The 20,302-nt window shown below is 38.9% G+C and overlaps 1 protein-coding gene across 2 annotated transcripts in view; it reads right to left on the bottom strand.

The window, feature by feature from the left end:
• Positions 1 to 9,529: 9,529 nt before the first annotated feature.
• The window catches only part of ZNF112 (zinc finger protein 112), a 38,485-nt gene continuing 27,712 nt past the window's right edge, over positions 9,530 to 20,302 (bottom strand). For both annotated transcript variants that reach the window (XM_030913268.1, XM_010372477.2), the window contains 2 exons: positions 19,816 to 19,911; positions 9,530 to 12,919 (listed from right to left, as the gene is read on the bottom strand). In XM_030913268.1, coding sequence (XP_030769128.1) covers positions 10,416 to 12,919; positions 19,816 to 19,911 — 2,600 coding nt within the window. In that variant the 3' untranslated portion in view covers positions 9,530 to 10,415. The remainder of the gene's footprint in view (positions 12,920 to 19,815; positions 19,912 to 20,302) is intronic.

A 20,302-nucleotide genomic window follows, 5' to 3' on the forward strand; every position in this document is an offset into this window, starting at 1 on the left:
TTAGACCCCTGCCTTACCGCAAGCACAAGAGGGGTCTTGTATCCCAGAGTTTCTTGCCTTGGTGTACCAGAAGAATCATATCACACATGGGCTTGGAGAAAGAGTGCAAGGTTTTACTTGCACATAAGTTTACTTATGAATGATCTATGGGGAAAGCTCTTCCCAAATACCTGAGGCTTTTCACCTTTCATGGGGATCGGGCTAGTGCACAGCTGTTCATTTGGAAGAGGGTATTACAATTAATGAACTCCAGGGCTTAATCTCCATATTTGCCTAAGTTTGGAGGATCCTGAGATTTTTATTTTCCTTTACATTCCCAATCTCCTTTAAAAATTTCCTGATTACCTAAAAGTATCTTATGACTGGTTTGTCAAATCAATATCCAGCCCATTCATTTTATTTATCTACTTAGGTGTATTTATTATTGAACACTACTGCATCATCCCTTTTTTCAGACCCTGACCTGTTGAAGGAATTAGGTCAGTTGTTATGATGTTACACATTCTGGATTTCTCCAACTTTTTTGGCCTCTGTCCCTAGTTCCTGGGAGATGGCATTTAAACTCTTAAAATATCCTGAATTATAGAAGCTCTTTGTTATTCACGGTGGGCCACTCACACTGTATCTGACAGACTGTCTCTGACAGAGACACATCATGGGCCTCTAGATAAGTTATGCTAGTGAGATTACTTCAGATAGGTGCTGGTTACACCAGACAGATCAATCATGTGATTTGAAGTTTAGGACTCTGAGCCAAATAACATCAGCCTGTGTAGAGGATGGGGGCTAGAGATTAGTTACACGTCAGTTCTTCAATCAGTCACACCTATGTAATAAAGCCCCAATAACATCTATGAACACAAGCTTGGATAGACTTCTTTGGTTGGCAACTATATCTCATACAGCTGTGTGCTGGGAGGGTAATGTGTCCTGATTCCAAGAGAAAGAACCATGGAATTTTCTATCTGGAACCCTCCCAGACCTTGCCCTATGCATTTTCTACCTTTGGTTGGTTTTGATTTGTATCCTTTTGTTATAATAAAGCTGTAATTAATAAACATAATTTTCCTGGGTTCTGTGAGTTGTTTCAGTAAATTATTAAACCTGAGAGGTTAGTGATCAGAAGTGGTCAGCTGGTCAGAAGTGAGGGAGGGTGGCATGGAAACCCTTGAACTTGCAGTTTGGAATGAAAAAAGTCTTATGAGGACTGTGCACTTAATCTGTGAAGTTTGACCTAACACTGGGTAATTAGTTTCAGAAGTAATTACACCACTTAATAATATGGGCTAATACCTTTATGAACCTCAGGGCAGAAAGTATTTTGTTTAGAGACAGGGTCTCATTCTGTTGCCTACATTGGAGTGCACTGGTGAAATCATCATAGCTCACTGTAACTTTAAACTCCTGGGCTCAAGTAATCCTCCTGCTTCAGCCTCTTGAGTAGCTAGGACTACAGGCATGTACCACCATGCCTGGATAATTTTTTAATGTAATTTTTTTGTAGAAATGGGGTCTTCCTATGTGGCAGAAGCTGGTCTCTAACTCTTAGCCTCAAGCAACCCTAATCCTTCCACCTCAGCCTTCCAAAGTGCAGAGGATTACAGGCATGACCACCTTACTTGACCAAAGTTTTCTTAATATGTGCATACCTGGGAGATATTGCAGGTTTGGGTCCAGACCACTGCAATAAAATGAATATCTCAATAAAGTGAGTCACATGATTTTTTGGTTTCTTAGTGCACATAAAAGTTATGTTTATACTATACTGTAAACATACCACTTACCTGTGTAATAGCATTTTGTCTAAAAAAAAAAGCAATGTACGGCCAAGCACGGTGGCTCACGCCTGTAATCCCAGCACTTTGGGAGGCTGAGATGGGCGGATCATGAAGTCAGGAGATCGAGACCATTCTGGCTAACACGGTGAAAGCCCGTCTCTACTAAAAGTACAAAAAAATTATCCAGGCATGGTGGCAGGCGCCTGTAGCCCCAGCTACTTGGGAGGCTGAGGCAGGAGAATGGCGTGAACTCAGGAGGCAGAGCTTGCAGTGAGCCAAGATAGCGCCACTGCACTCCAGCCTGGGCGACAGAGTGAGACTCTGTCTCAAAAAAAAAAAAAAAAAAAAAAAAAAGGAAAAAAGAAAAAAAAGCGATGTACATACCTTAATTTAAAAATACTTTGTTGATAAAAAAAAAAAAATGCTAACAATCATTTGAGCCTTCTGTGAGCTGTGTAATTTTTCTGGGAGAGGGTCTTATCTTGATGTGTATGGCTGCTGACTGATCAGGGTGGTAGTTGCTGAAAGCTGGGGTGGCTGTGGAAATTTCTTAAAATAAGACAACAATGAAGTTTGCCCTGGTGATTGACTCTTCCTTTCATGAAAGATTTCTCTGTAGCATGTGATGGTGTTTGATCACATTTTACCCACAGTAGAATATCTCTCAAAATTGGAGTCAGTCTTCTCGAACCCTGCCACCGCTTTATCGACTAGGTTTACATCATATTCTAAATCCTTTGTTGTCATGTCAACAGTGCTCACAGCATCCTCACTAAAAGTAGATTCCATTTCATGAAACCACTTTCTTTGTTCATCCTTAAGAAATAACTCCTTATTCTTTCAAGTTTTATCATGAAATTGTAGCCATTTCATCACATCTTCATGCTCCACTTCAAATTATACTTTTCTTGATATTTGTAATACATTTGCACCACCTGAGTGCTGCTGTCCATTTCAGAGTCTACTTCCCGGGGAATGCAACCTGTAACAATGCTTCTCTTTGGGCAAAAGGTTCCTTTTTCTAAAGGCTGCTAATCTTTGACACATCACCCAGTCAGTGCATATTTCTCTTGGTACCATGCTTAGTTAAGCTATACTTTTTTCATGTATTCTGGATTGAGAAATTGCATTTTCCACTTCTATCATATAACTGGGTATTTGTTAACTCGATTTCCCCTATTAGTAGTAATATTATTAGTATTAATATTTTTAAATTATAAAATGATAATCTACTATTTTCTTCTAAATTACTATAACACTAAAGATACAGCTAACATCTCCTTCGACCACCACAGCTGCCCAGTACTCTTCATTCCCTGTCTTTAAGGTAGAGACTATTATCAGTTTAGTATCTATTCTTATGGACTCTTTTTTGTTTATTTTATTTTTATTTATTTATTACTATTCTGGACTCGTTTATATGCATTTAAATGTGTAGAATGTGTATCCTTGTAAGACTTAAAGAACATCATTCACCTTATATGCTACATAATGTTTTGCAAATGTGTTTATACAGTTTATGATGAAAGACATTGAAATTGTTTTCAATTTTTCCACTATTACAAAAAAGCTGCAATAAATGTCTCACTCATGCCCTCCTATGAGGTGTGAGCATTCTCCATGGGAGGCACAGAAAAAATGCAATTGCTAGGTCATGTGGTAAGCATATTTAAACTTTTAATAGCTACTGCTAATTAATTCCTCAAAGCAACTGCACTAGTTTCCACTCCCACAAACAGTTTATGAGAGTAGCAGATTCACCACATTTTCTTGAAAAAATTTAGACAATCTGGCAGGGCGCAGTGGCTCACACCTGTAATTCCAGCACTTTGGGAGGCCGAGGTGGGCAGATCACCTGCGGTCAGGAGTTTGAGACCAGCCTGGCCAACATGGTGAAACCCCATCTCTACTAAAAATAATTTAAAAAAAAATACCCAGGTGTGGTGGTGCATGACTGTAATCCCAGCTACTTGGGAAGCTGAGACATGAGAATCACTTGTACCTGGGAGGCAGAGTTTGCAGTGAGCCGAGACCATGCCACTGCACTCCAGCCTGGGCAACAGAGTGAGACTCTGTCTCAAAAAAAAAAAAAAAAAAAAAAAAAAGAAAGAAAGAAAGGAAAAGAAAAAGAAAAAACTTTGACAACCTTAAGGGATAAAAATAGATCTGGTTGTAGTTTTGACTTCCCTAGTTACTAACATGGTTGGGTATCTTTACATATTTTCATTGTCGATTTGAACTTTTATTTAAATGACTTGCCTGTTCATTATGATTTTTTTTCTATTATATATATATATATATTTTTTTTTTGCAATATGTGTTGTTGGAGTTTCCTCTCTCTGATTTCTAATCCTTTGGTTTTGTTCACACAGTGAAATATTATTTATCTCACATATCACTGATAGGGATATTCAGCTGTGTGGGCACTTTTGTTGTTTCCAAGGAGGTAAAATCTCACCATAGCCATAGCTGCAGTATCACATAAAGGGTCTGAACACACACATGTATGGATTCTAATGTTAAGACTCTTGCTACTCTTCAGACCCTTAGATCCCTGTGTTGGGTTGGCTGTTATTAACTTGGCATCACCAACAACCCCTTCTTAACAACTTGTCCATATTGAAGAAGAAAAGCAAGCATCTACCCATTTTCCAGGATCTCCCTCCCAAGATGGTTTTACATTACAGACAACAATGGAGGAGACTGTTATATAATATTTAGCATGTGGAAGACAATGAGAAGAAAAGACCCAACTTAAAATGGGCAAAGAATTTCAATAGGTAGTCCTCCAAAGAAGTGTCCAGTACACACAAATGGCTAATGTAGAGTCCTCCAGTTACTGTCTTTTTCTGTGTCCTGATCAAAAATCACAGAGTGCTTTGACCACTCTGTGACCCAAACAGCTGCACATTTTTCCAGCAGGCTTGAACCCAAACCGGGGCCTTAAACATTCCCAGACATTGACAAAGACTTTATCTCTCCCCCATATTTGAAGGATAACTTTGCTAGATACAGTATTCTTGAACGATAGTTTTTTTTTTTTTTTTTTTTTTTTCCCAGCACTTTGAAAATGTCTCTCCACTTCCTCCTGGCCTGTGTGACTTCTGTTAAGAAGTCTTTTGCCAGATGAATTAGAGCTTTTTTATATGTTATTTGCTTGTTTTTTTTCTTGCTGCTTTTAGAATTCTTTCTCCTTGACCTATGAGAGTTTATTATATGCCTTGGGGTAGTCTTAGTTGGGTCAAATCTGTTTGCTGTTCTATTACTTCCCTATACCTGCATATTCATCTCTTTCTTAAATTTTGGAAAGTTTTCTTTTATTTTGTTGATTACACTTTCTATTCCTTGCTCTTGCTCAACTCCCTCCTGAACATCGATAATTCTTAGTTTTGGTCATTTGAGGTATTTTCTGTATCTTTCAGGAAATGTTTGCTCTTTTTCTTTCTTTCTTCTCTTCTGACTGTGTATTTACAAATAGCCTGTATTTGAGCTCACTGATTCTTTCTTCTGCTTGATACATTCTGCTACTGAGAGCTTCTAATGCATGTTTCAGTTCAGCAAACATATTTCTCAGTTCCAAGATTTCTGTTTGATCTTAAAATATTACTTTATTCTCTGTTCAGGTTCTCTGATATACTTCTGAATTGCTTTTCTGTGCTATCTTGGAGATCACTGAGTTTCCTTAAAACAGCTCTTCTGAAGTCTTGGTCAGAGAGTTCACATATTGTCCTCCTGTTAGGATCCGTCACTGGTTCCTTGCTTTGTCCATTTGTGGGACACCATGGCTCCCTGTTTGCTGTTGTTGCTTGTGAATGTGTGTCTGTCTTTGCATCGAATGATTATATATTCCAGTCTTCTCTGTCTGGCTGGTTTTGTTTTTTATTGGATATGGCTCCCTAGAGATTCTTTTTATTTTACCTGTTGATTTTCTTCTTTCCTGCTGGGTTACTGACTTATTTTTGGTACTAGATGCCATATTAACTCCAGGCTTGCCTCAGTTCTAGTAATCACAGTGCCACTCATCCCAAAAGGGGTAGGTCCCACAGAGGATATCCTAGTTGTAAGAAAGCTGGCTAGTGGTTCATGATTGGGGACCTACAGTGTAGTGATGCTGAACAGCCACACTGATTGTTGTCTCCTTTGGCTGAGTTGCAGAACAGAGTTTCCATGACGGGGGCAGTATTCCCACCTCCCTCCTTTGTCTCTGGCTGTCCTCAGGGATATTTCTCTCTTCAGTTACTCCTGATGCTCTCTGTAGGTTGAGTCAGAGACAAGTCTCCTGCCAGGGAACCCAAGATGGTGAGGAGGCTGGTTGTCCACCTTAACATTTTCCAGTGTAGAAACTGTGAGACGGGGAAAATTTTCCACAGTCTTGGTGCCAGGCAGATTAGGGGGAAGGGCATGTGGATAGGAAAGTCCAATTCTCTTACCATCTGCTCAGTTTTTTTCACTTATTTGTATCCTCAGGAACTGTCTCCTTCTATTTGAGTTCTGGGATATTGCTGGTGATAATCTTGGAGCTGTATATTTGTCTTTAGTTTTCTATTGAAAGGAGTGAAGCCAGCTTGCTTCTACATTGCTATGTTTGGAACCAGAATTTAATCTCTACTACTGACTTATGAGTTGTACTTTAAAAAATTCTTAAATGGTTACTCTAGGGCTTAAAATATATTCCAGTCTATCTTCAAATCATATTATGCCAATTAATGTATAGAGTACCAACATATACCTCTAATTTCTGCTGGTATATTTCTAATTTCTGTCTTCCCTGTTTTGCAGTGTTCTTACAAAACATCTTACTTTTATATGTCCTCTAAATTAATAAAACCTCATTCCTAATTTTGCTTTACTGAATTACATTTTGGAGTAATAAAAATTATTTTACACTTAAAATGATTGAAATAACTATTTTCATAGTTATGTCTTTTGGTAGATCCAAGTCTATTTCTGGTATGCTAAACATCTCTTACAGTGCAGGTCTGCTAACAGTGAATTCTATCAGCTTTCGTTCATCTGAAAATGTCTTTATTTTGCATACCTTCTGAAAGATTTTTTCCACCAGGCTTAGATTTTTGATTGATCATATTTTTTGTTGTTGTTTCTAAATGTTAAAGATATAACTCCATTGTCTTTTGCTTGCATGGTTTGTGATAAGTCTGATGTTTTTCTCACTCTGCTTCTTACATATAATGTGTCCCTTTCCTCTGTCTGCCATTAATATTTTCTTTGCACTGTCCATCCATTTTTAGCTACTTGGCAATAATCTAGTTTTGTTCTTTATTAAAAAAATACTGCTTTGGTATTCTGAGCTTCTTGAATCTGGGTGAAGTCTTATTATTTTTGAAAAATTCTCAGCCATTATCTCTGTAAATATCTTTTCTTCCCATTCTCTCCCCCTGCCCCTGGGTTTCCAAGTATGCAAATATCAGATTTGTATTGTTTTCTTCACCCTTTTTCTTTTTGTGTTTTAGTTTGTGTGATTTCTATTGACCTATATTCAAGTTCTGACACTTCTCTACTATGTTGAGCCTACTCATAAGTCCTTCAAAAGTGTTCTGATAAAAGTAAAAGCAGTAGCATAAAATTTCTTTTCCTAGCATTTCCCTTTTGACTATTAAATTTTACTGAAATCCCTATCAGCTCATGCATATTATCTGCCCTTTTCACTGGAGTCTTTAGTACATCAATCAGTTATGTAAAATTCTCCAATATTTCCAAAATATTGTTATCTATAAGTGTGGTTTTATTGATTGGTCTGCTATCTATTGGCAGAAGATTGTTCTCAACTTTTGATCTTGTATTTTTAAAATAAAATGCCAGAAAACATATACAGAACAGTAGAGACTGAGGAAAACATTATTTTTTGCCTAAAACTGGGCACACATGTTCTGCTAGGATGTCAGAGTGGAGTGGTGAATTAATCTTGTCAGGAATTAAGCTGGAATTGGGTTTTGTTGTTGCAATATATATCTTAGTTGTACCACTGGCTTCAAATTTCTCTAGTGTTATCTTGTGCTTAGGGTGAGAACTGGAGGGCTAAAGTTTTCTCAGTGTTCCTGTTGCCCCGTCCTCAGCTTTTGGCCATCCCTTTGCACCGGGACCACAGAAGGATTCTCCATGTTCTTCCCTTTTCTCATGGTAGCCTGCTGTTGCTTCTCACTAGGAGTAGGCTAGGGGACCAGCAGTGTCCTTGGTTGTCTTGGTTAGTCTCAGTTGTTAGTGGGAATCGGAGTGTGAGAGATTCTACGCATTTTTCATTTTAGGGAGCCAGAACCACACAGGACTAAAATGGTACAGAATATCTCTTCCTTCGGCTGTGAAGTAAGAAAGCAGGTGATGCTGCTATATTGTGAATAATGTGACGACAAGAATTCACAAGAAAAGAGAGGTCAGAGAATTAAAGGAAAGCAATATAAAATCCCCCTACCTTACCCAGACCCTAGCCTTACACTATCTGTATCTTTTCATTTATATGAACTAAGAAACAGTTTTGATTTAGGCAACTCTAAATTTTCTGTTACTTAGAACTAAAAGCATTCCAACTGATAAAACCACCATGAGCTCTCCCCTGTAAGTGATGATATCAAAGACATGCTTTAGAAGCCCTGGATTTCTGATGACACCGTGCAACTTGAACCAACACCTTGCAAGTCAAGTTATGCCAGTGCTTTGGTCACCATATTCATCCAGCAAGGGGAAATCTGATGGAAAAGCTGTGAGCGTCAATTTATAAAACTGGATTGTACGAGGACATCCTAGGCAACATGGATTTTGAGACCTAAGGAAATTTCACAGAAATATAAAGTTACTGGATACCTGATTTATCTGTATTCTCAAAAATCCAGGAAATTTAAAAAATTAACTTCAGGGGGTTTATTCTTTACTGTTGGTCATAATGTCATACAACGAAATTGAGCAATCATATCGTGAGTTCTTAAGTATAAGAGATAATATCAATAGCTGTTCACTGCTTTGGTATAATTGGTAAATGTCCATTACAAATATTTTTAAATAAAGCACAAAAAAACTAAGCCAAAAATTTTGCTTTCCAGAGAAAACTACTGTATATATAATAATGAGTAATCTTTCACACATTATCTATAAGCATATATTTGAACATACATGTAAACAGACTTAAATTAGCTGGTTATTATGAACGTACAATCCAGGTTTTTACCAAATAATATGCATGACCCATTCCTGTCATTTTAGAGCTAAATCATACTTTCTGTAGATCTACAGTATAGAACATACAGAAACTTACCCAAATTCATATTGATGGACAATTACTTTCAGCTTAAAACATTACTATCATTGTAAAATCCTTCCTTACTGCTAAAATTGCTTAATTATAAATTACTGTTCTATGATTTCCAGATCGGTATGCACATTTTACATTTTGATACATATGGGCGGCTTGATAAATATTTTGATATATATTAAATGACAAGCTTATATTTTTCACTTTCACCAACAAAATGCATCATTCTTTAAGACAGACACTAGCAAGTAAATGGCAACTGTATCCTACTAGTCAATACATTGATAAATATGCTCAGAAAAATTCAAGATTTTTCCCCTTTTTTGTGTGTCAGTGGGAGAAGTATGGGAATGGAAAACTTGACAAAATTAAAATCCTTCAAACTTGACCCTGCTTAAGGAGGTGTGGATTGGAAAAGGCCACAACATTTAGAAATCAGTCAGATCGAATGGACTTTGAGAGAAATATGGAGAATAAAAAAAAAAACAAGTATTGTAATTTTGACATTTATTAAAAAGTATTTGTCATCAGTAACCATTTTGGATACCTGCAAATATTACAGTAAAACTCTGCCTTAACTCACAGGGCAGGAGTAGAAAATCAATTATGTAAAATACAGTGTCCCATTTTTGCAATATTAACCAGAAACATTGTTTATCAGTTTGTACTGATATTTAAAGTGCACACATGTGTACATATACACACACACAAAGCTAAACTTCAACAGATGGTATAATGTATAGAGACCCAACGTTAAGAAATGCAGTACATCTCTGCTCAAGATGGAACAAAGGATAGGAACTAACCCCAATAGGGTTACAACCAAATTAATGTTATTTCAGATCATAATAATGCATATTGTTCTACATTTCAAATATTTACTTGAAATGATTTTATTAAGATTACTTGCAAGATTCCTCTTTCAAATCAATTTTAAGTGAAGTTTTAAAAAATGAGCTTAAAAATTTTCAAACATTTTACCTTTATATACTTTTACTTATTTAGCAAAAAGTACTGAGCACCTACATTGAGTTATGAAATGTCATAGTTTTGTAGACTAGCAATGAACAAAGTCCCTTCTCTCACCAAGCTTACATTCTAGAGAACATGGATTTAGGTATGCTCATCACTGTACTTTTATTAAATACCTGACCATACTCATATTTTATAAGCCTTAGCTCCTGTGCAATGACTGATGTTAAAGTTCTAACAAAATCCCTCGTGAAACCCCTCTCATTAAATGTCTCTGTTGTGCGGTCTCCTGGCTATTATGAATGTTGAAGTTGGGCAGATATATTACATTTTAATTTTTAAAAATTCTTTTTCTACTGAAAGAACTCTAGTGACTGGAAAATTTCAGCTCCCATTTGAGGACTTCAAAACAAAACAGAATCTTCATTTCTGTGTAGATTCTCTGATGAAGGGTAGTCCTTACCAAAGTCTTCGCTTCTATAGAATTTATCACTACTATGGACTCTTTGATGAATCAGAAGACCTGAGCTCCAACGGAAACCCTTACCACATGCATCACATTTGTATGGTTTCTCTCCTGTGTGGACTCTCTGATGAGCCTGAAGATTTGATCTCTGACTGAAGCCCTTTCCACATACCTCACATTTGTATGGTTTCTCCCCAGTGTGGACTCTGTGATGGGCTTGAAGACTTGAATACCCACTGAAACCCTTACCACACTGTTCACATTTATAGGGTCTCCCTTCTGCATGAACCCTTTGGTGCGCTTGAAGGCGTGAACTCTCACTGAAACCCTTTGTACACACCTCACATTTGTATGGTTTCCCTCCTGTGTGAACCCTCCGATGTGCTTCAAGGCGTGAACTCTGACTAAAGCCCTTCCCACACATCTCACACTTATACGGTTTCACTCTAGTGTGGACTCTCTGATGACCTTGAAGATATGCTCTCTGACTGAAGCCCTTTCCACATACCTCACATATATATGGTCTTTCTCCAGAATGGACACTCTGATGACTTTGAAGGTATGATCTCTGACTGAAACTCTTACCACACTCATCACATTGGTATGGCTTCTCTCCCGTGTGGACCCTCTGATGGGCCAAAAGTGTTGAGGCCTTACTGAAGCCTTTACCACATTCTTCACATTTATAGGGTTTTTCCCCTGTGTGAACCCTCTGATGAATTTGAAGATTAAAGCTCCAACTGAACCCCTTCCCACACTCCTCACATTTGAATGGTTTTTCTCCAGTGTGGACTCTCTGATGGCCTTGAAGGTGTGAACTCCGACTGAAGCCCTTCCCACACTCCTCACACTTGTATGGTTTTTCTCCAGTGTGAACTCTCTGATGGCCTTGAAGGTATGAATTTCGACTGAACCCCTTCCCACATTCCTCACATTTATAAGGTTTTTCTCCAGTGTGTACTCTCTGATGGGCTTGAAGATATGAACTCCGACTGAATCCCTTATCACATTCCTCACATTTATAAGGTTTCTCTCCTGTGTGGACTCTCTGATGAACGTTTAGAACTGATCTATGATTGAAACCTTTGCCGCATATATTGCATTTGTATGGCTTCTGTCCAGTGTGGACTCTCTGATGATCTTTAAGTTTTGAGCTCCAGTTGAAGCCATTCCCACACTCCTTGTGCGGTTTCTCTCCAATGTGAATTTTTGGATGACCTTGAAGATACAAATTATGGCTGAAGCTGTTACCACACACATAGCGTTTATATGGTTGTTCCTCAGTGTGGACTATCTGAAGGTCTCGAAAATGTGAGGCCAGACTGAAGCCATTACCACACTCCGCAGAATTGTAGGAATTCTCTTCCATATGAACCCTACGCTGAATGTCAAGATTTGAACTACAAATGAAACTCTTTCCATACTCTACATCTGTGTATAGTTTCTCTTCAGTGTGGATTTTTTGATGGACTTGAAGACATGAACTCTGATTAGAGACATTCTCATTTTCCTCATATTCATGGGGTTCATCCCTAGTATGGACCCTAAAAATACTATTAAGGTCTAAGCTATGACTGAAGGCTTTCTCATAAATGTTGCGCCTATAGGACATCTCACCTGTGTGGATAAGTTCATAGGTGTTAAGAGGGGAATAGTGACTGAAATTCCCACCATACTCACTACATTTGCATGGTTTCTCCCCTGTGTGCACTCTCTGATAGGATTTCAGATGTGAATTCTCAATATCATCTTCTCTCTGAATATTTTGATGAATGTGAAGAAGTGAACTATAACTACAGCCCTTTCCACATGAACTGTATGTATAGGGCTTCCCTTCCAAGTGGAACTGCTGATGAACTTCAGAGCTGGAGTCATTATTGAAGGCTTTTCTATACCCAGTACATGGATAGGGCTTCTCCTCTGTTTGAATTGAATCCTGATTAAATAACGACACCTTCACGATATCTTCTCCACAGTCATGGCAGCTGTAGTTTTCTTTTCTGTGTACTTCCAGTTTATCATTGTGATGTGAGACCCAACTGACGCTGTCACACTTACAGAAATTACTTTTCATAGAAATTTGCTGACATCTACACTGATAGTTACATGACTCTTTCAGATACATTTTTCTCCAAGAATGATGTGCCCTCCAAGATGGACACTCTTGACTTTTCATATAATTGGAGCCATTCCCCATGTGAGTCAATATATAGTTCTCATCTTCAGAAATCTGAACCGGTATTCCTGCCCAAACCTGGCAGAGGGAATCACCTTGTTCTTGCAACTGAGAATTCCTCCCTTGAAAAACTCTCAGGAAATCTTGACACCTGATTAACCCACCTGCACTTTCTTGCCAGGTCTGACAGGAGGAAAGCTCTTTGGGGGAAAGGTAGCTTACTGTTACTTCCTGAATACTCTCCATCTTTTGTTGATTCTTCCTTCCTATATGGATAAAGAGAATTCAGACGTGCATGAGTGAATGCTTTATTCAAGACATTTGAAGATTTTACACTTAGGTCATAACATGAAACTTGAATGAACCAGAGGAAAATTCATGCCACCATTTCTAAGAATACTTACAAAATGCCTCTTCTTTGGTTGTACCAGTTACAGGTTGAGGATTCTCAATCCAAAGATCTGGAATCTGAAATGCTCCAAAATCCAAAACTTTTTGAATGTTCTACATGATGTTCAAAGGAAATGCTCATTGAAACATTTCAGATTTCTGATTAGGGATGCTCAGATTTCTGATTAGGGATATTTGAAATACAAAACACTTCTGGTTCCAAGCATTTTGGAGAAGGAATATTCAACCTACATACAAATAGCATCTACATAGTTCAGGATATCTGTATGCCTCAAAATCAGGATGTTGCAGCACAACCTGGACAGCGAATATGATGGCTATGTTCAAAAGGCCTAGTAAAATCATAAACATGGCTGGGTACAGTGGCTCAAGCCTGTAATACCAGCACTTTGGGAGGCTGAGTCAGGTGGCTCACCTGAACTCAGGAGTTTGAGACCAGCCTGGCAAACATGGTGAAACCCCATCTCTACTAAAAATACAAAAATTAGCCAGGCATGGTGGTGCACACCTGTAGTCCCAGCTACTGGGGAGGCTGAGGCAGGAGAATCACTTGAACCCATGACGCAGAGGTTGCAGTGAGCTGAGATCATGCCACTGCACTCCAGCCTGGGCAACAGAATAAGACCCTGTTTCAAAAACACAAAATGAAACAACACAACCATAAACATGTTACCATGGATTTATCATGGGTTTCCAGGAAACCTGAGGGGAAAAGATGATGTTCTTAAACTTGAAAAAATATAGTTGCAAATGGACAAACGCCTTTTGTCCTAATAACTTTTTCTTTTTTGTCTGGCACGTGAACATGATAATGTTGTTCATTTGTAAGGGTATTGTATGCATTAAATGATATGCTGAAGAAGGTAAACACAGACCTTTACTTTATGCTTGAGGCATCACATATCCTGTCACAAATGAGCTATTTATCCTCATGAGAATAATAAGCTCTTCTAAGTCCCTGTAGGCCATTATAAATTTTAACTCTTTTCAAAATATATTTCACAATTATCAACAGCCATGGCATAGGTCAAAATGTGAAAGACTGTGACAGAATTCAACTAAAAAAATCAGAAAAAAATTATGGCACCTGTAGGTATCCTCTGAGATGCTTATGAGCCATGAACAAAAAAAACTCAATGAATACTGACTTTTGCTTGTGCCATTTTACTGGAAAATTATGTTAATGTTTAGGAAATTTGAGGCACCAGAAGGGGCTGAAGATAGGATATTTGAGTAGAAATATTTTATTATCGAGTTATTAAAGTTCAGATTATAAGCAGACAGCAGATCTTCATATACTAGCGACAAATATCCTCCCTAAGGACAACTGGTTAAACAGGGTTGAATTAATAACATGCACTCTTCTAACACTTAGAAGTAGATTAAGTCTTTATAATATCCAGAAGAAAAGCAGTAAAAGGAATGTTTTTTCATGAATATTACCCTCAAACATAATCCTGCCTTATTTCTTTGTGTTTGTCTGCCTCTCCACACTGGAATGTATTGTCCATGAAAACAAACACTGTTTTGTGCACTGCATTCCTTTCACTGCCAAGTGAACAGTAGTTGCTCAATAAACATTGATGAATAAATCATAGTTTGAGTTGCTCTCACTCATAGAATTAAAAGGGCATGTAATGTAGCTTTTTAAATGGGAAAGGAACTGGTGATGGTGACAAATTTGCTGGAAAGCTGAAAGGCTATAGGAGAGGCAGGGTGACAATTCAGAGTGATACTGCTGATGAGAAAAGCAAAGGTCACAAGAGTCTACTGTGGATGAAATAAAAATGTAAGATCAAAAATACAAACAGGCAGGGCCTGTGGATTGAGTCTTTCTCTTTTTTTTTTTTGAGACGGAGTCTCGCTCTGTCACCCAGGCTGGAGTGCAGTGGTGCGATCTCCACTCACTGCAAGCTCCGCCTCCCAGGTTCAAGCCATTCTCCTGCCTCAGCCTCCCGTGCAGCTGGGACTACAGGCGCCTGACACCACACCCGGCTAGTTTTTGTATTTTTTTAGTAGAGACAGGGTTTCACCGTGTTAGCCAGGATGGTCTCGATCTCCCGACCTCGTGATCCACCCGTCTCGGCCTCCCAAAGCGCTGGGATTACAGGCTTGAGCCACCGCGCCCGGCCGAGTCTTTCTCATTTTTAAAGTAACTTTTTAAATGGTATAACTTCGAACCAGGCATGGTGGTGCAATCCTGTAGACCCAGCTACTCAGAAAGCTGAGGCAGGAGAAATGCTTGAGCCCAGGCATCTGAGGATGCAGTGACCTATTAATATAATCACACCTGTGAACAGCCACTGCACTCCAGCCTGGGCAGCATGGCAAGACTCTGTCTCAAAAAACCCAAAATGGTGTAATTTTTCTTGAACAAAATATTCCCTGTGAGCCCTACCCTATCCCAATTTTTAAAAAAGGAAAAAAGAAAAGGCCACACTGATGACTCTGTGTCACTAGGCTCTGGGGCAGCACACGGATTGTGGGACAACACTTCAAGGTATGTCCGTAGGTATGCATCTTGGTACTTTAAAAGCACATTTACTGATGTCTTTGCCTTCTCAAAGGTGAAGCTTTCAGTTATTATAATGGTATTTTATCATATAATGATGAAATGAAGGGATATATTATAGGAGGCATATCGGATAAAGTATATAGCTTATATGTGAGAAGTTTGAGCTTCCAGCTTGGGTTAATCATAATCCTTGTAGTTTTGTTTTACTATTATAAAAAACACTCAATATACATCCATAAAGATACAGTTTAGTATGTCCTATCTTTTGGGACTGATATAGTGGCTTGAGAACATGAAAGCAGCTTGTTAGTCTAAACCCAATTTCTTACAAAGCAACTGCTTCAAAGCAAATTAGTACATAATTCATGATATAAAAATCTCTCAAATATATAAGAGATTAAAGTTTCTCTCTGACCGGTGGGTTTTGCAATGTTAAGGACATAGAGGAAGAAAAAAAACAAAAGGTCATTTCACTTTGCTTCAAATTCTTCTAAAAAGGACCACACACATAACAACATTAGTTTCCTTTAGTCAATGGTACAGACTGAAACACCTTGTTACTTTATTTAAATATCTCAACATTTAAGTTATATTTCAATATCAATGGTAGAGTAGTAATAAGAAATTATGTTAAGTTTATAAATGAACTTTATTTGATGGAGAAAATAAGCATGACAAAAGATGACAAAGACCTCATTTGAGGTAAGAAGGTTGAGAATTTATTACGTCTTCATAGCAATCCTGCTTTAGCACTTGGAGGTTGAGAAAGTCAATCACTCAAGCATCCCAAATCGATCAATTCAATAAGAAAGGTGCTATATTTGTCATAAAAACAAATAATTCCTTTGAATTTAATACTTAGCTAAAAGGAACTCACAGAAAAAAATCTTTACGTCTTCTTCTTTTTCTTCTCCTTTAACTAAAGCTAAGTGAGAACATCAGCTCAGGTAACCCAGCTGAGATCACCTTCCATTCTTACTTTGTTTTAGATAGAGAAACTAAGGCATTTTTGTGGGCACTACAAGTTATAGTGGTGACAATGTTTAGATCACAAATATTTAAGCTGGAAAAATATTTTGACTCCTTTCTTAACCACTGACATGGTTTTGCTCTGCATCCCCACCCAAATCTCATGTTGAATTGTAATTCCCAATGTTGGAGTTGAAGCCTGTGGGAGGTGATTGGATCATGGGGGTGCTTTCTAATGGTTTAGCACCATCCCCTAAGTGCTGTCTCATGAGATCTGGTTGTTTGAAAGTGTGTAGCACTCCCCACCCTCTTTCTCTTCCTCTTTCTCTGCCATGTAAAACATGCCTCCTTCCCCTTCACCATCCACCATAATTGTAAGTTTTCTGAGGCCTCTCCAGCCATGCTTCCTGTATAGCCTATGGAACCGTGAGTCAAGTAAACCTATTTTCTTTATAAATTACCCAGTCTCAGGTAGTTCTTTACAGCAATGGGAGAATGGATGAATAAAGAAAATTGGTACTAGAAAAGTGGGGCATTGCTATAAAGATACCTGAAAATGTGGAAGTCAATTTGGAAATAGGTAATGGGTAGAGGTTGTAATAATTTGGAGGGTTCAGAAGAAGATAGGAAGATGAGGGAAAGTTTGGAACCTCCTAGAGAACTGTTACATGGTTTTAAACAAAATACTGATAATGATATGGACAGTGAAGTCCAGGCTGAGGTGGTTTCAGATGGAGATGAGAAAGTTATTGGGAACTGGTACTGGTGATATATTTAGATATATTTAGGTTTGTAAATGCATTTATACATTTTCCCAACACTGGTGCTATGCTTTAGCAAAGAGACTGGCAGCATTATGCCCCTGATCCAAAGATCTGTGGAACTTTGAACTTGATAGAGATGATTTAGGCTATCTGGTGGAAGAAATTTCTAAGCAGCAAAGCATTCAAGATGTGGTCTGGCTGCTTCTAACAGCATATGTTCATATTCATGGGTAAAAAGGATTATCTGACACTGGAACTTATATTTTAAAAAGAAGCAGAGCATAAAAGTTTGGAAAATTTGCAGCCTGACCCTGTGATAGAAAAGAAAAATACATTTTCTGGGGAGAAATTCAAGGCTTCAGAAATTTGCCTAAGTAAAGAGGAGCTGAATGTTAACAGCCAAGACAATGGGGAAAATGCCTCCAGGGCATTTCAGAGCTGGTCACGGCAGTCCCTGAAGGCCTAGGAGGGAAAAATAGTTCTATGGGCTAGACCCAGGGCCCTGCTGTTTTCTACAGCTTAAGGACATGGCACCCTGCATTGTAGCTGCTCCAGTTCCAGCCATGGCTAAAAGGGGCCAAGGTATAGCTCAGGCCATTGCTTCAGAAGTTGCAAACCCCAAGCCTTGGCAGCTTCCACGTGCTGTTGGGCCTGTGGGTATGCAGAGAGCAAGAGCTGAGGCTTGGGAACCTCTGCCTAGATTTCAGAGGATTTAGAGAAACACCTGGATGTCCAGGCAGAAGTCTGCTGCAGGGGTGGAGCCCTCATGGAGAACCTCTACTAGGTCAATGGAGAGGGAAAATGTGGGGTTGGAGCCCCCAGAATCCCCACTGAGGCACTGCTTAGTAGAGCTGTGAGAAGAGGGCCACTGTCCTCCAGACCCTAGACCCACCAATAGCTTGCACCATGTGCCTGAAAAAGATGCAGGCACTCAATGCCAGCTCATGAAAATAGCCAAGTGGGCTATACGCTGCAGAGCCACAGGGGCAAGGCCTTGGGAGTTCATCCCTTGCATCAGCATGGCCTGGATGTGAGACATGGAGTCAAAGGAGATTATTTTGGAGTTTTGAGATTTAATGACTGCCCTACTGGGTTTCAGACTGGCATGGGGCCTGTAGCCCCTTTGTTTTGGCTGATTTCTCCCTTTTGGAATGGGGGCATTTACCCAGAGGCTGTACCCCCATTGTATCTTGGAAGTAACTAGCTTGTTTATTAGAATATTATGCATCCATTACAAAAACAAGTTATAATCTTAGATTGGGAGGGATTTCCCCAAGGTAATGGCAAAGAAGAAAAATTAGTATATTAAAAATAAGAATATACATATCAAATTTTTACATTACTATGAGGTATATGATCATATTAGTATAGGTAAAAAAAATTGAGGTATCTTAAACGGTGACATTATGTTCCAGCTGACAGTATCAGGAAAGTAGATTGGCATGGCGTGGCCTCAGCCTGTTTTTGTACAACCCAGGAGCCAAGAGTGCTTTCTACATTTTCAAAGTGGTGTAAGAAAAACAAAGACTATGTGACAAAGAGCACATGTAGCCAGGAAAACCTAAAGTATTTAATGCTGGGACCTTTAGAGAAAAAGTTTAACTCCTACTCTCAAGGGTCATGTAGGACCCTGAATCTTGACCAAGATGGAAACAAACAATTATAGAAGTAAGTTAATTTCTTTTGAATTTTTTGTTGACTCTTTCTTCTTACCCAGCAGCATTCTTAGCTACACAGTCGCGACAGTGGCTTTTGATGTCAGTCTTGAGGACTCAAGAAACTATCAAAATGTTTCAATTCACACAAATGTCCAACTTGAAAATTCTACTTTAAGACTGTGGCTATGTCAAGAGACTGTTTGGGGCGAGAGTATGGGACAGAATGGGAGGATAAGAAGCTGGACATATGAATACAAGGGTGTCTCACTTGAAAATGCTGCATGAGGAAGACCAGTTATAATGTTGGCACTGGTCATTTTTGATACTTACTTTAGCTGATTGGCTATTCTTATCTTTTAGGATTAATGGCTACCCATCTATGAATACCCAAGGACAGCTAAGCAGTTAGAACAGGCATCCATCAGATGACAAACAGTATTCTAGAATATCCTTCAGTTACACAGATTCATTCTACACCTAATAGCTGCCTCAAGGTGAATGAAAGAGGGCAAAGATCATGCATCTATTACCCAATTCATTCAGAGAGAAAAGTAAGTCAAGGAAACTGATACAGAAGCATAATTGAGAGGTCTGAGGGGCAATCATGGGGCAGTGCCTCTGAAACAGACTGAATGAGCAAAAACAAACAATAGTAGGTGAATATGGAAAGTGAGAGGAGGTTGAGGGGACAAAGACCTTAGGACCTAATAGGCCACTTTAAGTACTTTAAACTTACTATGTGTGAAATGGGGAACCACAGGAAAGTTTAAACAGAGAAGTGATGTGTTCTGACTCATTCTAGAAGGTGCTCCATGGCTGCTGTGTTCCTGCAGCACAGTTCTTACCTGAACACCCATCTTTTGGGGTTTCCATCTCCACCATCAAAAGCTTTTCTTCTCTCTCCAACTGGGATATTAGGTCTGGCTTGAAGGGCTGATGTGCTGTAAAGAAGGCAAGGAGAGCAAAAGTTTTTAAGTTTGATGACATTCAGTTGGTCAAAACTAGACAAAAAGGTATACACAGACAAGTGTGACTCTCCCACATCCCTTCCACCCTGTTACCTCCCACTCACTCTAAGAAACTAACTTCATGATTTTCTATTTTTGAAATAGGCTCTTACTCTTCTGCCCATGCCAGCATGCAGTGGCATGATGATGACTCACTACAACTGCAGCCTCAACCTCCTGAGCTCAAGCAATCATCCCACCTAAGCCTCCAGAGTAGCTGGGACCATGGGTGTGCATCATTATGCCCAGCTAAATTTTTTGTAGAGACAGGGTCTCCCCATGTTGCCCAGGTTGGTTTTGAACTCCTGGGTTCAAGCAATCCTCT

The sequence above is a fragment of the Rhinopithecus roxellana genome, chromosome 12 (genome assembly GCF_007565055.1).
Source record: "Rhinopithecus roxellana isolate Shanxi Qingling chromosome 12, ASM756505v1, whole genome shotgun sequence".
NCBI lineage: Eukaryota > Metazoa > Chordata > Mammalia > Primates > Cercopithecidae > Rhinopithecus > Rhinopithecus roxellana.